Below are 18,094 nucleotides of genomic sequence, written 5' to 3'. Positions count from 1 at the left end.
AGGTGTGAAGTCTTCGACTGAAATCAACAGAGATGTTCTCAAACCTACATTAACTAATGCACTGAATGAATTATTTATACTAGCATCATCTTGAACTTTTCCTTTAATATAAAGGAGTTCCAAAGTTTATGCTCAGTAGGGGTTGAGATCCTCCTGTACTTTTTTGGGGCTATAACGTAACAGGAGTGCCACCTTTTCTATGGCGTGTGAAAGAAAAAGCTTCTATATTTTCGTGGTCAAGTGTCTCTGGTCTGCACCATCTTTGACTGCCCTGAAAAAAGTAATTTTAGGAAACATGTTGAGAAGTAGAATGCATAGCCCTATGTAACAGACAATAACGAACATGGAGATTTGTGATGTAGCTCTACTAATTTGGGTGGTTCACTTTATTATAATTGTGGCCTAATCCCAGTCTCAGAGGGCATTTGAGAATACAATACCATGTTTTTTTTTAAAACTGAGTTTGGACCAGATTTTGAACAGCCTGACAACATTCACCATCCAAGCTTAGACAAGAAGAATGGCAACTGGGGGTGGGCGGTGGAGTCTGGTGCCTGTGAAACCACACCTCAATTGTGGCTTTTGGGAACTGGAAAAAAGTGTCTTCAAAATTTCACTGCTCTCTTCAACTTTCAACATGAGAAATATGAGAACTGAACACTACAAATGGCAATATTTTAATGTAGAAATGTCTCCTGCATGTACAGCCAACAATTAAGATTCAGAATGCTGCAGCTGATGAGAACAAAGAAACTAAGGGTGTGGCACAAAGTAAGGTCCTACATAGCAGAGTGAGGAAAGAACATCTGACTAAAATGGCTCTTCAAGGCTGCAAATTTTTTCAGTGCCTTTGTGTTCCCTGGCTTCCTTGCTCCTCCCTCCTCACCCCACCAAGCCCTCTGGGTAATGTGTGAACTTTATCTGTACTTTGTAGTACAAATAAGGAAGAATGACTATAACATTACTAGACCCGGACAGAAATTCTGAACAGAAGTGAATGAGGAGCGGTTTGGTACCTTAGAAGCATGCTTAATCATACATGTGCTTATCTACAGATATTGGTACAATATATTGCTTTACTGGAAGTGTTATCTTAAAGCTGTGATAATATGCTATGTTTACAAGTTGTCATATGCCAGTAAAATCCTTATACTGAACTACGGAGGGAGTGTCCTATTGAGCTTAGCAAGTTTTCTATATCTATTGCCAAAAACTGTTTAAATATGTTGAGATCTTATTTGTTCACAAGATCTTGTGCCCCACCAAATCCAACAAAGAAGAATTTTAAAATTTGAGTAGTTAGTCAAAGCTGAAGCACTTCCACCTCCATTTAGAGCTTTTTCTGCACTGCCAAGCATTGAGTTTTAAATTAACTGGACGCTTGCTAGAGTGATTCCATGATATTCACTAGAATTTTGGTAAAGAGCACTAGTGGGTGTCTTTGCCCGTGTGAAATACTGCCAATTCCACAAGCTCACTATTTCCTCCTTTGCTTGGTTTTCTATTTACTTATTTTGTTCTTGCTTAAAATATCTTACTCAAATTTGCTTGATTTTTATTCTTCATTCCTCCTCCTAAGCTTCCTCTCACCTTCTCTCCTTTAGGTGTGCTCATTTTATGTCAGAGTGTCAGCCTTGATTTAGCTCCTTGAGGTGACAGAGGTATCAGCTTCTAGCACCTTGCACCTCTTTTAAGCAAATGGAGGTATGATTCACCCATACTTAATGAGTGTGAGGCTACTCTATAAACACTACAAGTTATAAGCTGTTTTACTCTGACTGAGCAGATTGGGTAAGCCCTGCTTCCACCAGAACAAGGTTCACCCACTCAACCTGTCGTAATGCTGGAAATGACATGGATACTGGGAATGTGCAACTGCCAGGTATCAAAACCTATAGTGGGGTGTGATGTCAGGAAACTCAATATATCAGATGAAGTGTGATGTTGCTCACTATACTGTGTTGCTGCAGTCCACAGAGTTTAAAAACAACGCTCTCCCAATCAGTGTGGAGGGGTAAAAATCCATAATGCAAACACAGGAATTTTCTGTTGTCACTTGCTGTCCTTTATTATAGAACAGTGAGACACAGATTTTGTTTTTTCTTACTCGCCTCCTGAAGGTATTTGATTCCTCAATGGGGGATGGTGCCACAGGTAATCACTCTTCGGTACCTCACCCAGTTGTCCATTATTCATATGTAAGCCTCAACAGTGGTTGGAGGGGAACAGACAGCAACATAGCCAGTCTTACTCATTTCTTCCCAAGAACCACTATACTTCAAACTTAACAAACAGATAAAAAATTCAATGAAGTACTCCACAAACCTCACTAGAATGGAATACTAATCTGAGCTCACCTATTGGGATATATACAATTCTTTGTATAGCTCAATTTCTAGCAAAATTGCAATTGTTTATATTTTTCCAAATTTTTCAAAGATATCATTGCTTCAAAAATTATTAAATCTATTTTATAACAGATCTATTTTCAAGTTATAAAAACAATTGCCACATTTACATTTAATACCATGTTCCCTCATTCTAATGACAAACTGAACCCCTTTTTTTAAAAAAAGGGATCACATTAACCACATGGCGAGCACAGCACAATCAAAAATGTTACATTCAAAACCTTTTAACAGTAAGGTATCCTAAAGTATACTTGTTCCTTAAACAAATCTTACAATAAAATTTGCATCTATTTTATGAAGATTTAAGTGCATTAGCCTAATTGGTCCAATATACATAAAGGGAAAATAAGACTAAGGAAAGCACTTTTTGTGCAAGGAATTCTCCCTTTTAATGGAAACTTTATTGACTTCTATTTCATTTACAACATGGAGTAAGGTCTCCCTCTTTGCTAGGCCTCTCCAGTTGCATCAATTACAGGAAATATACCCACACATCCCACAGTGGCTCCACTGCAAACAGTGGGGCATGACTTCAAACCAGTTCTAGTGTGTTTCCAAAGCTGCCTGACTGCAGGAATGATGTGGAGATGCCGGTGATGGACTGGGATTGACAAATGTAAAAAATCTTACAACACCAGGTTATAGTCCAACAGTTTTATTTGAAAATCACAAGCTTTCGGAGATTATCTCCTTCGTCAGGTGAGTGAGTGGGATTCCATGGAAGGTTGCCGCATTTATAGTCAGAGAACAATACCTGGTGATTACAGATAATCTTTCCAACTGCCCGTTGTCAAGGCAATCAAAAAGTGTTCAGACAGAGACGATTTTGCGTTCTCCAAGGTGGCCTTCGAGACACACGACAACGCAAAATCGTCGAGCAGAAATTGATAGCCAAGTTCTGCACCCATGAGGACGGCCTCAACCGGGATCTTGGGTTTATGTCATGCTACACGTAACCCCACCAGCGAATAAAAAAGTTATCTGTTTTTAATACAACGGGTCATTCTCTGTCTTTCTCTTCCTTTCGGATGTTTCTCCCTATCTCTCTCACTCTCTCTGTCTTTTGTTCTGGCCGTTTGTATATTCGGTGGTCCTGTAGGTAACATCTCTCTGTCTGAACACTTTGATTGCCTTGACAACGGGCAGTTGGAAAGATTATCTGTAATCACCAGGTATTGTTCTCTGACTATAAATGCGGCAACCTTCCATGGAATCCCACTCACTCACCTGACGAAGGAGATAATCTCCGAAAGCTTGTGATTTTCAAATAAAACTGTTGGACTATAACCTGGTGTTGTAAGATTCTTTACATTTGACTGCAGGAAACCACAGCACAGACTGGCAAATCTGCATTGCCAGCCTGTACGGCTATTATATAAGGCACATGCCGAAATATTTCTTTAACTCAGTCAATATTTTGAATTATAATCTTCCTCCAGATTCTTAACAGCATCTCTTGTCTACGCTGACGTTCTCCAGCTGCAGTTCTGACACACTTGAGGCTTACATTTGGGCCCTGTAAAGTTATTAATGATTATATGTCATCACCTTCTTCTAGTGAAGCACAGCAGTCTCTTAGCTATGCCAAGTTATTTTCTTTGAAAGTTCATTGTACCTTAGAACAAGAGTTAGAGTATACAATTGCTTGGCTAGCCATGCATTACAAGGCTAGGATACAACGGAGATTGTATAATTTAGTTCTGAGGAAAGGTTCCAAGAGTCAGGGTTATTTACTTTGGACAAACGAAGGCTTATCTCCATAACCACATCAGCTTAGTTCTTAAGACTTAGGACATTGTGACTACCTATATTCCTCATTCCTAGCCATTCATCATTCTAATAGTTTTATAGGAGTTAATGGAAAGTAAAATTGGGTGGCGTGTAAAACAGATGACCGATCTGATCATGTCAGTTTCCCGCTGGGCGGGTTAAAATTACCCCCAATATGTTAGCTCGAATATGTGAAGCTGAGAAAGCATCAGGGTCCAATAGATACCATAATCCTTCACCACAGATTGGAACTATCTTATTAGGATGAGTTCAAACCTCAGATCAGCAGACAGCACAGTGTATACACAACAGATGCAAACAGATGCTCCAACAAATATGTAGGGATGGACACAACAGAAGAAAAGGTCCTTTTAATTACGGAATAATTGCTAAAGTTACTGTTCTAATTTAATTACAACACTTACACAACTATTGCACGATTTATTTTCTGTTTCTTACCCTGGTAGTCTTCCTGTTCCTGGCGTTCATTAATGTCAAGTGTTAACTTCTTCATACGCATTCTTTCTTCTTGCTCCGCCTGCTGCTGATTCCAGTGATTTGCAGCAAGCTGCGAATTCATCGGCACGTTCAGTATTTTAAACTGCATGAAAAAAATAAATAAATCATGAAAAAGATTTTTAGTCAATAGTTAAATGGTACAGTAAAGCTTCAACATTTTTTTTCTTCAAATATATAGGCCTGCATTTTTGAACAGTGAAGTGAACTGATAGTACAGTGTCTTAGCAAATTGTATTTTCACCTCTGGGGCCATTATTACAAAAAGAGCCCAATCCACTGGGTTAAAACCCAACATGGACCAACTTTAATTAATCTTCCTTCTCTGTCAGGGTTTTACATTAAATTAATTTGGGGAAGCCTCAACCCTGTTTCTATTGAGCATGAGTCAAAGCACAAAACTGTCCACATATAATAATGTCAATTTCAAAGAAGCCAAAAGGCTGGCTGGTAAGGAAGGGAGAAATTTTACACTGATGGATCAGAGTGCTTTACTGACGTTGGAGTTACTGAAAGCTATGGGAGACTGCAATTGAAAAATTACCACAAACACAGCACATTGTTTAGTAATTCATTTAAACTGCTTTGACATGCACACATTTTTATTTTAATTAAAACCTCTATGGTTATTCTGCATTCACAAATCAACCATTGAAAATGATGCTTCCTGGAAATATGCATTGGCTCTTTTAAGAGGGTATGACAAAATAGGCAATAAATCTGAAATTAGCTCTATTTTTCTCTATTGACTGTTCTGATTTAGTTAACAGGGAAGGGCAAAAGAATTATTGCAAAGGTAGATGCATGTAAATATTTGCTCAGATGCAACACAGCTGTTTTAACAAGTATTCATGATTTACACACTTTGTCCATGCACAAACAGGTCGAGTGAGAAATCTCCTTTCATACAGTTCATTATTTAAAAAAAATACCTGCCCATTAGGATGTCTCTATGATTTTCTTTCATAACGGCTAAGTGACAGATCACCAGCAAATGACAGTTTCAAGTTTAACCAAGTGGATTTTCTGATACTATTATCCAACCTTTATGTTCACATTGGAACAGGTTGTTACAGCAGTAATGTTCACAAACATTAACAAATCTTAAAATGAACTGTTAAGAAGAAACGGAGAATTTTGGGGAGGACCAATGCATTGTGTGATGGAGTGATAGGATAAAGCTCAGGTCTGTGATTCGCCATTTGGGAGGTCACTGATCTTAGCCAGGCCAGGAAGAGAAGCACCAAGTGGAGGTAGAGGCTCAGCATTTCTTCTTGGGGGGTGGGGGGGGAAGAGAAGGAGAGTCAAAGTACTTTCCACCCTGCTGGCTGCTTGCGACATCACCACTGAGAGCAAATTCCACAATAGTTCCATTAGTCTCAAACCAGATTGAGAGCTGCTCCAGAACTGTCCGACCAGAGAAAACCACACTATCAGTTGGGATATCTGTTTTCCCCGATGCTAACGTGGTTTCTTAGGGGAAGCAGCTGTCAGGGTGGTCTTAAGTCACAGCCCATTGTTTTCTATAGAGCTGCTCCAAGGCTCCCTCTGTTGCTGACATCACCGGCGAGTCTCTGCGATAAGAAAACTCTACTCAACAGTAGCCATACCAGTAAGAAAATTGACACCGACAGACGTGAATATATTTTTCTTTGAATAAAAAGTACACCCAAAATCTTTCTTCCTTTTATAGTAGATACTTAGGATAGAACATCTGTTTAGCTTAAAATGATACTTACTTCAAAGTTTGTATTAAAATAATGCAGTTGACTAACTGGTCATTAAATTTATAAACATTGATGCAAATATCATATATAACTCACTGAGCTAAAGTATCAGGGGGTGAGCTATTCAGATATACTGACTAGCTTCGATCCTTATCGTTCTAATAGCCTATCACTGTTCTATGGATGGCAAGTCACCCTGCCTCCAATAGCACGGCCTTTCTGGAGAGTGAGAGAAAAAGAAACACTGCCAAATGCTGACACCAGGTACAAAGGCAGACACACACAATGTGGCAGTCATGGAGAGCACTACTTAAAAAAAATATATAAATGTATACATGTATATTCATCGAGCAAAATCCTTGCGAGAAGCTATTATATGTGCATTGACTGGCTATTTAAACAAAGAAAAAGAAGAGAAAAAGAATTTCAGGATTATGACAAACCAAAAGCAATTTGTCCCTTTTCCACACCCCACTTTGACAAGGATCTGTTCCATTCACATTCCTCATAACTGTAGTATGGTGACAAGTCTGATTAAGAATTAACAGGTTAGTTATTAATGTTTGACATGTCTGATTTGCAAAGAACAGATATATTTTATGATCAGCTTTCTCCAGTTCATAGATTTTATTGATTTATTAGTGAAGATATGGAGTAGTGAATCAAACCGCTTCTAGCTTTTTATATTTTCTTTTTTCTGTGTCCCAACTGCAGTTTTCTCCCCTCCTTTTCTGAAGGCATTAATTGCCTAACAGGGATAAATTCCATGGGCTTGGATGCCCTCTGATAATGTCATTTCTGAACCTTGACAGTGAATGTTAGTAGGCTATTTAACCAAAAGGGCATCACATCCAAGCCTCACACTGGCATGCACACACTACCAAAAGGAGTCACCATATTTAAAAGGGGTAACTAAGCTAAGGCAATTCATGGCAGCAGACCTCGCACCCGTGATATGCCCCTCCTGCAAGATGTGGGAAGTCATGGACACTACCAGTGTCCCTGCCGACCATGTGTGCAGGAAGTGTGTCCACCTGCAGCTACTGACCGATCGTATCTCGGAGCTGGAGCTGCGGGTGGATTCACTGTGGAGCATCCGCGATGCAGAGAAACTCGTGGATAGCACGTTTAGCGAGTTGGTCACACCGCAGGTAAAGGGAGAACAGGCAGGAAGTGAATGGGTGACCACCAGGCAGAGTAAGAGGTGCAGGCAGGTAGTGCAGGGGTCCCCTGTGGCCATCCCCCTCGCAAACAGGTATACAGTTTTGGATGCTGTTGGGGGAGATGGCTCACCAGGGGAAGGTGGCAGCGGCCAGGTTCATGGCACTGTGGCTGGCTCTGCTGCACAGGAGGGCAGGAAAAAGAGTGGCAGAGCTATAGTGATAGGGGACTCGATTGTAAGGGGAATAGACAGGCGTTTCTGCGGACGCAACCGAGACTCCAGGATGGTATGTTGCCTCCCTGGTGCAAGGGTCAGGGATGTCTCGGAGCGGCTGCAGGACATTCTGGAGGGGGAGGGTGAACAGCCAGTTGTCGTGGTCCATATAGGTACCAACGATATAGGTAAAAAACGGGATGAGGTCCTACAAGCTGAATTTAGGGAGTTAGGAGTTAAACTAAAAAGTAGGACCTCAAAGGTAGTAATCTCAGGATTGCTACCAGTGCCACGGGCTAGTCAGAGTAGGAATGAGAGGATAGCTAGGATGAATACGTGGCTTGAGAGATGGTGCAAGAGGGAGGGATTCAAATTCCTGGGCCATTGGAACCGGTTGTGGGGGAGGTGGGACCAGTACAAATTGGACGGTCTGCATCTGGGCAGGACTGGAACCAATGTCCTCGGGTGAGTGTTTGCCAGTGCTGTTGGGGAGGGTTTAAACTAATGTGGCAGGGGGATGGGAACCGATGCAGGAAGTCAGTGGGAAGTAAAGTGGTGACAGAAACAAAAGGCAGTAAGGGAGAGTGTACAAAACATGACCGGACAGATGGTCTGAGAAAGCAGGGCAAAGACCAAGGGAAGTCTAGATTAAACTGCATTTATTTCAATGCAAGAAGTCTGATGGGCAAGGCAGATGAACTCAGGCATGGATGGGTACATGGGACTGGGATGTTATAGCTATTACTGAAACATGGCTAAGGGAGGGGCAGGACTGGCAGCTCAATGTTCCAGGGTACAGATGCTATAGGAAAGATAGAGCATGAGGTAAGAGAGGAGGGGGAGTTGCGTTCTTGATTAGGGAGAACATCACGGCAGTAGTGAGAGAGGATATATCCGAGGGTTCGCCCACGGAGTCTATATGGGTAGAACTGAAAAATAAGAAGGGAGAGATCACGTTGATAGGATTGTACTACAGACCCCCAAATAGTCAATGGGAAATTGAGGAGCAAATATGTAAGGAGATTACAGACAGCTGCAAGAAAAATAGGGTGGTAATAGCAGGGGACTTTAACTTTCCCAACATTGACTGGGACAGCCATAGCATTAGGGGCTTGGATGGAGAGAAATTTGTTGAGTGTATTCAGGAGGAATTTCTCATTCAGTTTGTGGATCTTAAGGATCAACAAGGTCATCTATGTGCAGAACCACAAGAGATGGTTGAGATCCTAAATGAATATTTCACATCGGTATTTACGGTTGAGAAAGGCATGGATGTTAGGGAACTTGGGGAAATAAATAGTGATGTCTTGAGGAGTATACATATTACAGAGAGGGAGGTGCTGGAAGTCTTAACGCGCATCAAGGTAGATAAATCTCCGGGACCTGATGAAATGTATCCCAGGACGTTATGGGAGGTTAGGGAGGAAATTGCGGGTCCCCTAGCAGAGATATTTGAATCGTCGACAGCTACAGGTGAGGTGCCTGAAGATTGGAGGGTAGCAAATGTTGTGCCTTTGTTTAAGAAGGGCGGCAGGGAAAAGCCTGGGAACTACAGACCGGTGAGCCTGACATCTGTAGTGGGTAAGTTGTTAGAGGGTATTCTGAGAGACAGGATCGACGGGCATTTGGAGAGGCAGGGACTGATTAGGAACAGTCAGCATGGTTTTGAGAGAGGAAAATCATGTCTCACAAATTTGATTGAGTTTTTTGAAGGGGTAACCAAGAAGATAGATGAGGGCTGTGCAGTTGACGTGGTCTACATGCACTTTAGCAAAGACTTTGACAAGGTACCGTATGGTAGGTTGTTACATAAGGTTAGATCTCACGGGATCCAAGGTGAGGTAGCCAATTGGATACAAAATTGGATTGACACAGAAGACAGAGGGCGGTTGTTGAGGGTTGTTTTTCAAACTGGAGGCCTGTGACCAGCGGTGTGCCTCAGGGATCGGTGCTGGGTCCGCTGTTGTTATTTATATTAATGATTTGGATGAGAATTTAGGAGGCATGGTTAGTAAGTTTGCAGATGACACCAAGATTGGTGGCATTGTGGACAGTGAAGGTTATCTCGGATTGCAACGGGATCTTGATAAATTGGGCCAGTGGGCCGATGAATGGCAGATGGAGTTTAATTTAGATAAATGTGAGGTGATGCATTTTGGTAGATCGAATCGGGCCAGGACCTACTCCGTTAATGGGAGGGCGTTGGGGAGAGTTATAGAACAAAGCGATCTAGGAGTACAGGTTCATAGCTCCTTGAAAGTGGAGTCACAGGTGGATAGGGTGGTGAAGAAGGCATTCGGCATGCTTGGTTTCATTGGTCAGAACATTGAATGCAGGAGTTGGGATGTCTTGTTGAAGTTGTACAAGACATTAGTAAAGCCACACTTGGAATACTGTGTACAGTTATGGTCACCCTATTATAGAAAGGATATTATTAAACTAGAAAGAGTGCAGAAAAGATTTACTAGGATGCTGCCGGGACTTGATGGTTTGACTTATAGGGAGTGGTTAGATAGACTGGGACTTTTTTCCCTGGAGAGTAGGAGGTTTAGGGGTGATCTTATAGAAGTCTATAAAATAATGAGGGGCATAGATAAGGTAGATAGTCAAAATCTTTTCCCAAAGGTAGGGGAGTCTATAACGAGGGGGCATAGATTTAAGGTGAGAGGGGAGAGATACAAAAGGGTCCAGAGGGGCAATTTTTTCACTGAAAGGGTGGTGAGTGTCTGGAACGAGCTGCCAGAGGCAGTAGTAGAGGCGGGTACAATTTTGTCTTTTAAAAAGCATTTGGACAGTTACATGGGTAAGATGGGTACAGAGGGATATGGGCCAAGTACAGGCAATTGGGACTAGCTTAGTGGTATAAACTGGGCGACATGGACATGTTGGGCCGAAGGGCCTGTTTCCATGTTGTAAACTTCTATGATTCTATTCTATATATCGATTCGGAGTGGCCAATTTTCACACCCCAAGCCAAGTGGTGCCATAGCCAACTGTTCTTTCCCTCCTGTTGTCTCAGATGAGGTGAACCAGGTCAACACAGAACTTCCTGATCTATACCATTCAGATGGACTTCACCTCATATCTTTTAATATAAAACTAAAACCATAGTCAGAAGGTTGTGGGTTCAAGCTCCACTTTCATTTTAAGCACATAATATAAGTTGACACTTCAGTGCAGTATTGAGGAAATGTTGCTTTGTTGGTGGTGTTATCTTTCAAATGAGATGTTAAACCAAGACTCTCATCTGCCTGCTGAGGTAGATATACAGATCCTATAACACTATTTGAAGAGGAGCAGGGAGTTCTTCCACTGTCCTGGATAGCATTCACCCCTCAAACACCACCAAAAACAGATCATCATTCATTTGCTGATTATGAGATCATGTTGTGTGCAAATTGACTGCCACATTTGTTGACATAACAGTAACTGCACTTCAAAAGCAATCCATTGCTTGTAAAAGGTTTTGGAACATCTTAAAGGTGTGATATGGTGCTGTGTAAATGCAAATTATTTCTTTCATAAGTTGGACCTTGTAGAAACTGAATCAGTGAACTATTCAAAAACAGCTTAAGCAGTGTCACGTTTCGGGATGTTTTAATCATTTTCCCATGGAAAGGATTTGGAAGAGTTACATTTAACTGTTGGTTTTTTTAAAAAGAAAGTTTATTTACACAAGTTTTTTTTAAAAAAGCATTCAGATGAAATGCTAATGAGCTAGGCATTGAAATTCTTTTCCCAAAGACTGAAACAATAAGCAATTTGTTACTATTCCTTGGTTAATTAATAAATATCTCAAATCCATTGTGACTCTGGTCCCAGGTGCTCAACAGTAGTCTGACATAGGCACTTTGCATTGGTTGAAAATGGGGATAAAAGTAGGGACAGAAACAGTCACGTTTTCAAGTGTCAGCCCTGGCTCAGTTGGTAACACTCTCGTCTGAGTCAGAAGGTTGTAAGTTCAATTCCCACTCCAGAAACTTGAGCACAAAAATCTCGGCTGACACTCCAGTGCACGACTGAGGTGCCGTCTTTCGGATGAGGCGTTAAACCAAGGCCTCGTCTGCTCTCTCAGGTCGATGTAAAAGATCCCATGGAACTATTTTGACGAAAAGCAGGGGTGTTCTCCTCCATCTCCTAGCCAATATTTATCACTCAACTAAAATCACTTTTAAAAAAAAATCCAGATTATCTGGTCATTACCACATTGCTTTTTTTGGGACCTTACAAATTGGCTGCCACGTTTCCTACATTTCAAAAAGCAATTAATTGGCTATAAAGCGCTTTGGGACATCCTGAGGTCATGAAAGGTGCTATATAAATGCAAGTCTTTCTTTCTTTAAATAGAAAACTGCTGGGGCAGGCTTTTGCCCAGACTCAAAAAGTTAGGATGCAGGAGTGTTGTTAGAAGTTATTTTGTTTAAGTTAAGCAAGACAATCCACTGATGTGGCAAAGTGTGGTACGTTGATCATTTTGCATTGTGTGAAGACAAGTTGTAGTGACTGAATTAAGAGAGTTCGATCACAACTGTTGATCTGCATGCTCACTTTCTGTCTGAAATAAAACAGCTTAACAATTCACATCTGGCCTTGTTTCACCAAATGCTTTTTCAGTTCACCTTCCAAAAAAATTGTAGATGCATATGTGGGGACATGTACAAAAGGCACGGCATCCAGATCTGAAGTCAAAGGGGACGCATTGTTACGCCCCCAGTTACACTATTACCTAAGTAGTAACTGGGGGCACGGTCCTGAATGTAAGATGCTCAGACTGCTTATGGGAGTGACCAATCTCACTGTACCTAATTTCCCAAGGTACATGCATTCTTGAAAAACATGGGGGAAAAATTGACCACTTCTTCCTGCACTGCATTAGGGTTAGTTCAATCCTTTGACGAGTGGTCAAGGTGAGTGAGTTCAACTGTCAAGTGGCGTCTCCTACCAACTACACCATTAGCTGCATCCATTGCTCCACGCACTACACCCCCCCCACCCTGCCAAAATCACCCATATACCAACAAACTCTTTCCATCAGTGCTCAACTCTTCCAATCAGATGCTTCCTCTCACCCTTACACATTACCACTGTTGCAAGCCGCCCACCCACAACGGCAGCTGTTCAACCACGACAGGCACATTACCCAGACACATGTCCCGCTTTCTTACAGGAGAAGTTGGTTCATATCAGGAGTCAGCAAGTGGCAGTGGCATTTAGCCCCTTAAGTCTGTTCCACCATTCAATGAGATCACGGTGGACCTGTGACCTAACTCCATATACCCGCCATAGCCCCATATCCCTTAATTCACAAATCTATCAATCTCAGATTTAGAATTCACAATTGAGCTAACATCAACTGCCATTTGCAGAAGAACGTACCAAACTTCTCCCACCCTTTGTGTATAGAAGCATTTCCTAATTTCACTCCTGCACGTACTGGCTCTATACGTTAGGCTATGTCCCCTAGTCCTAGTATTTAAGTCTAGGAGACCTCCAAAAACAGTTACAAATGTCTCGGCAGCCAGAAGCAATAATCCAGCCACTAACCTGTAAATCCTGCATGGTCCCTTTAAATAGCGCTACCAGGTTATAGTCCAACAGTTTTATTTGAAAATCACATGCTTGTGATTTTCAAATAAAACTGTTGGACTATAACCTGGTGTTGTAAGATTCCTTACATTTGTACACCCCAGTCCATCACCGGCATCTCCACATCTTAAATAGTGCTGGTAGGGGTCCTCCAGGCACTCAGACACGTTCAAGATGGTTGGGGTTAAGATTGTGCGTTGAGTTGAGCGTTAAGTCCCAAAATGGTGTCTATCACTTTAAATCAGCATTGCACAATGATTGCATCCATTTTCTCCTTACTTTACATGCTTCTGGCATCCTTATCTGCGCCTGCACTAACTCCTATACCAAGATGGCGTCCGGCACAGGTCAAGCTGGAATTGTGCATGCGCAGCCAAGATGCCATCTTGGCACTTCGGGAGGCTGCATAGCGCCGAAACAATGGGCACTACATGGCCCAATTTAGCGCCCATGGAGTCATATCTTAAAATGTGAATAAGTAGCATTGTCTTGCTATAGCAACTACTCCAATTCAGTGAACATTAAACATTAAAATTTGTACTAAGTGGATACCATAGAAGCTGAACTGTTGAGAGGCTACAATACATAACCAATTTTCTATATCCTAAACCCAATAGCTTTTTAGAATGTGGACTGGGCTTATTAAAAGTGGTTGCTTCACCCAAGTACAAACTTACAGTTAACTTCTGTTAACTTTATTTTTAAAAATCTAATAACCAAAACTACAGAAAAACTGTTAACGGGTTTTAGGTCTACCTTTCTCTTTCTCTACCACACACCATTCAGTTGGCTATGAGGGACCTGCACCCAAGCAAATGGCAATGCCACCCCCTCCTGGATTAAGTAATTCTGTCCCATGTCATCTATTCTGAAGCACAGTGCACTCGGCATCACCCCAGAGCTCCAAGACAGATGGCAGTGTGGTGTTTGGTTAAAAAGAAAAATTGGTCACTGAAATTTAATAATGGATATTTAAAAAGGGCGCAGTCATTTTAAATAAATACTTTACTAAAAACATATTAAGGATTGGTCACCAAACTGTAAGGTGTTTGACACTGAAGAATGTACTACACATGATGCTGTATACAGTAGTTCTAATCTCAAACACCATCTTGGTTAGATTATCACACTATTCAAGTAACAAGGTGGTAAAAGGCAGTAAGATGTGTATATTTTATACTGCAATAATAAAATGACTGTAAATTAGTAGCATTGCTGATCACCAGTCATGAATAAGTTAAATATCATTTTTATTACATGGGACTCCAGTGTTTTACAAGTCTTTTGGAAATAGAATTCTCCAATTCAATACATTTTTCTGTAAAAACCATAAACCATCAGCTTTGCTGATCTGGAATTATATGTTGCATTCCTCTTTAAATAAAGGGAAAATTTTAATGCTGACAGCACTACAGCTGAGTTTTCTTGTTTGAGTACTTCCAGGCCACTTACTCATCTGGCTACATCTCTGATCTGATCATGTCAAATCTTCAGGCTTTCAACTGACTGAAAGAACCTCTCAGTTTTATCCATACCACAGCACACAGTGCATTTACTCATGAAGATATTGGAGGTTGGGGAAGACAGAAAGATGGCAGTAAAGGATTCCCTCCAAAATTCCCATTTGCAACTACATAAAAAATATTCCAATGGATAACCAACTGCTTGCTTTTTGTTATGCATTCATGAAATATCTACTTCCTTGATTAAGTATTTGATGCTATGTTGCAGGCCTGTGCAACTTCCTAACAATACATAAATACTTCAGCATATTGCTCGCAACTTAACATTAACTCCCTACAAAACCTTCCCTACAATCACTGGAAAAGTTTACCCTGTGTGCAAAATATGTAGTAGTGACAGCAGTAGCGTTACTGTATTAGTTTGTCGCTGTAAACCTATGCATTGCAAAGACATAGCTGAAAGAAAGATTACAAAGTAGAGAGGAAGCAACACTAACCAAGTGCAAGATGAAACTGACCAAGATGGAGAGAGAGTGAAGAGTGAGTGAAAACTGAAACTGGAATGCTTTTATACACTTATCAGCAGCTGTTCTGAGTGGCAATAACAGTAGCAGTCTGCTTGCCAATCTTATGGTACAAGACATTGAGACAACCTTCATGAAAATTAATTCAGGAAATCCACAAAGAACACAGGGTTGAAACATAGTGGCCTACATTTTCCTCTCTGGTGGCATAATGGGTTCCTGCCCTATTTTCCATCCCTGCCAACCAGAATACCACCTGAAAATCACATGGTATTCAAAGGAAACTCCTGCCTAATTACTTTGTTGTTTAATTTCTGCTTTAGATTTTAGCAGCTCTCCACACCTGTGATACTACACTTTGTAATAAGCCACATTTGCCTACACTGAGAAGCATCAAAGGAATAGTTACTCAGAAAGCTCTGCAGTTCTTACCTTCATCACGAACAATTACACTTAGCCCTAAACTAGTTACCTGAAATAACTATAATAAACTGAAACACTCCATCACTAAAATAAGCTATTCTGCTTTAAAAACAGCTATCCATGTTCCTCACAATTGAATGGCACACCATACAGAATACAGAACTCTGTATTCTAGTATCAAACCCATGTTTTAAAAGAATTATGCTACTGAATTAAAACAGAAAGTGTTGGAAATGCACAGGTCTGAAAAAGAAACATTAATTAACACTTGAGGGGAGACATTTCAACCTTTCATCAATATCGGAATAATTCTTCTGCTCTTAAGTCATGTAATCTAGTCTTTTGTATGCTGTTTGAATATTTAATAGCAAGCATTGCCGACAGTTCCTTAACAGCCTCAATGACTTTGCAAGGATTTGATAACAGTTTGCAAAACTTATTACCCTGAATCAATGTGCATTTATATAGTTCCTTTAATGTATTAAAATGTCCCAAGGTGCTTCACAGTTGGTCAGCAGATCCAAGCAGAAGTTGGAGGGTTAAGGAAGTGATTGAAATTGCAGTTGAAGTGTTAAGTTTTAACAAGGCATTTGAAGATGACATATGTAACAAGATAAAGCAGTGTAGGGAGGAAGTGCCAGAATATGCGTGGGGAAGGGGGGGGGGGCAGGATGGCTGAAGGTTCTACAGTCTTTCAGTATCATCTTTTTCATTCATAGGTTATTGAATTAAATAGGAATTTCCATTTGACACAGAGATCTTAGCACTAAAGCTATGCAAGACAAATACCACTATTCCAGCATGCCAGGTGTTATTTTATATTGAAATGTCCACAGTAAAATTAGAGAACCAGTCTAATCTCAACACATATTTTCCTGCAGCATAGTAAAAGGTAGAAGTACCTTCTCAGAGCTTTCTCCTTGGCTGACAAAAGCACCCTTGTTTCTGTCTTGTTAAAACATAATTTATAAGCAGTCTGTGCTGCTCAAAGCTTTTGGAATCTGTCAAACCAGAAGAATCTGTATTTTAACAGGAATTTATTTAATTCTGCCAGCATGTACCCACCCTTTTAGAAAACAGTGAAAACTCCTTTAGAACAAAGTGCAGCTTCATTACTCCAATACCACAAACCCAAATCATATATTTTCGTTATAATTCAACCCACAACAGGCTTCAAAATTTTGGTTTCAGATGAACAGTATGCCAGTTTGTTAAACGTTTAAATTGGATGTATAAAGAGTAAAAAGTCTGAAGTATCACCCATGAATTTACAGATATTTTTAAGCCATGCTACTCTTAGTTGTGAACAGTAATGTGCACTAATTTTACAGACCATACAGCAATTCTCTGATATAGAAAATTATGCTCATGCTGATCATGGAGACTGGACCGAAAAGTAGTCCTCATAAATCAGGTCTGCTATAATAAGCAGACCTTTTTTGTACTTTATAAATGCATATCAGTTTTTGACCTGCAGTAAACACTACACCTCCTATGTATAATCACTTCATTATGTAACTAACCAGCTTCTGAAGTAACCCGTCAAAATCGGAATAATCAAACAGCTGTTTCAGATGGCCGAGTTCAGAGAATCGGAATTGTACAACTTTGTTCCCAGATTATGAATTCTTTCAAAATGAGATTTTGTATGAACTACATTTTGAAAAAGTCAGACCTAGGAATCTTAGTCGACCAGTAAAATGTTTAACCAATGCAGAGCAGCAATCAAGAACGCCAAAAGAATGTCAGAATGAAAGATCTTGCATCTTTGTAGTCAAAGCAGTAGGATACAAGTCAGAGGAAATCACGATCAAACTGTATAGTGCTCTGGGTCAGCCAACACCTTGAGTACTGTGTCCACTTCTGGTCACTGAGGCACAAGGGAGACATTCAAGCACTGGTAGCAGTGCAGAATGAAACATTCTGGTCTTCCAGTTGAAGGAGCTGTCCACGACCTAGTGTTGCCAACTGGCACACACCAAGGTCCAGGAGCACGTGCTGTGTGACGCACTGTGGTGAGGTGTGACCTACGCGAAGGATCTATGGAGAAAGGCCACTGTGTGAGGCCACCCCACCTTATATTGTACTCCATGAGTCATAAGGAATACTGTGTTTGAATTGTAATAATGAGATGGCTTTGTGTATGACCTGTAGTGTTCTTGGTTTGAAATGTACTGGTTTGGAATTGAGATATTTACTTTGAACTGTGTGTACCTTTAAAATCTATGAAATAAAGTATATTTTGAAATTTAAAAAAAGTAGCAGTGCAGAGAAGAATTATGCAGACAGTCTCCAATCT

General features: G+C 40.7%; 1 protein-coding gene across 8 annotated transcripts in view; it reads right to left on the bottom strand.

Moving 5' to 3' along the window:
• Nucleotides 1–18,094, bottom strand: part of upf2 (UPF2 regulator of nonsense mediated mRNA decay) — a 148,288-nt gene that overhangs the window by 16,510 nt on the left and 113,684 nt on the right. For all 8 annotated transcript variants that reach the window (XM_068005073.1, XM_068005074.1, XM_068005075.1 and 5 more), the window contains one exon: nt 4,641–4,782. In XM_068005073.1, the coding sequence (XP_067861174.1) occupies nt 4,641–4,782 (142 nt within the window). The remainder of the gene's footprint in view (nt 1–4,640; nt 4,783–18,094) is intronic.

This window comes from Heptranchias perlo, chromosome 24 (genome assembly GCF_035084215.1).
Source record: "Heptranchias perlo isolate sHepPer1 chromosome 24, sHepPer1.hap1, whole genome shotgun sequence".
NCBI lineage: Eukaryota > Metazoa > Chordata > Chondrichthyes > Hexanchiformes > Hexanchidae > Heptranchias > Heptranchias perlo.
The sequence above is the reverse complement of the archived record's forward strand: the minus strand, read 5'-3'. Positions and strand labels throughout refer to the sequence as shown.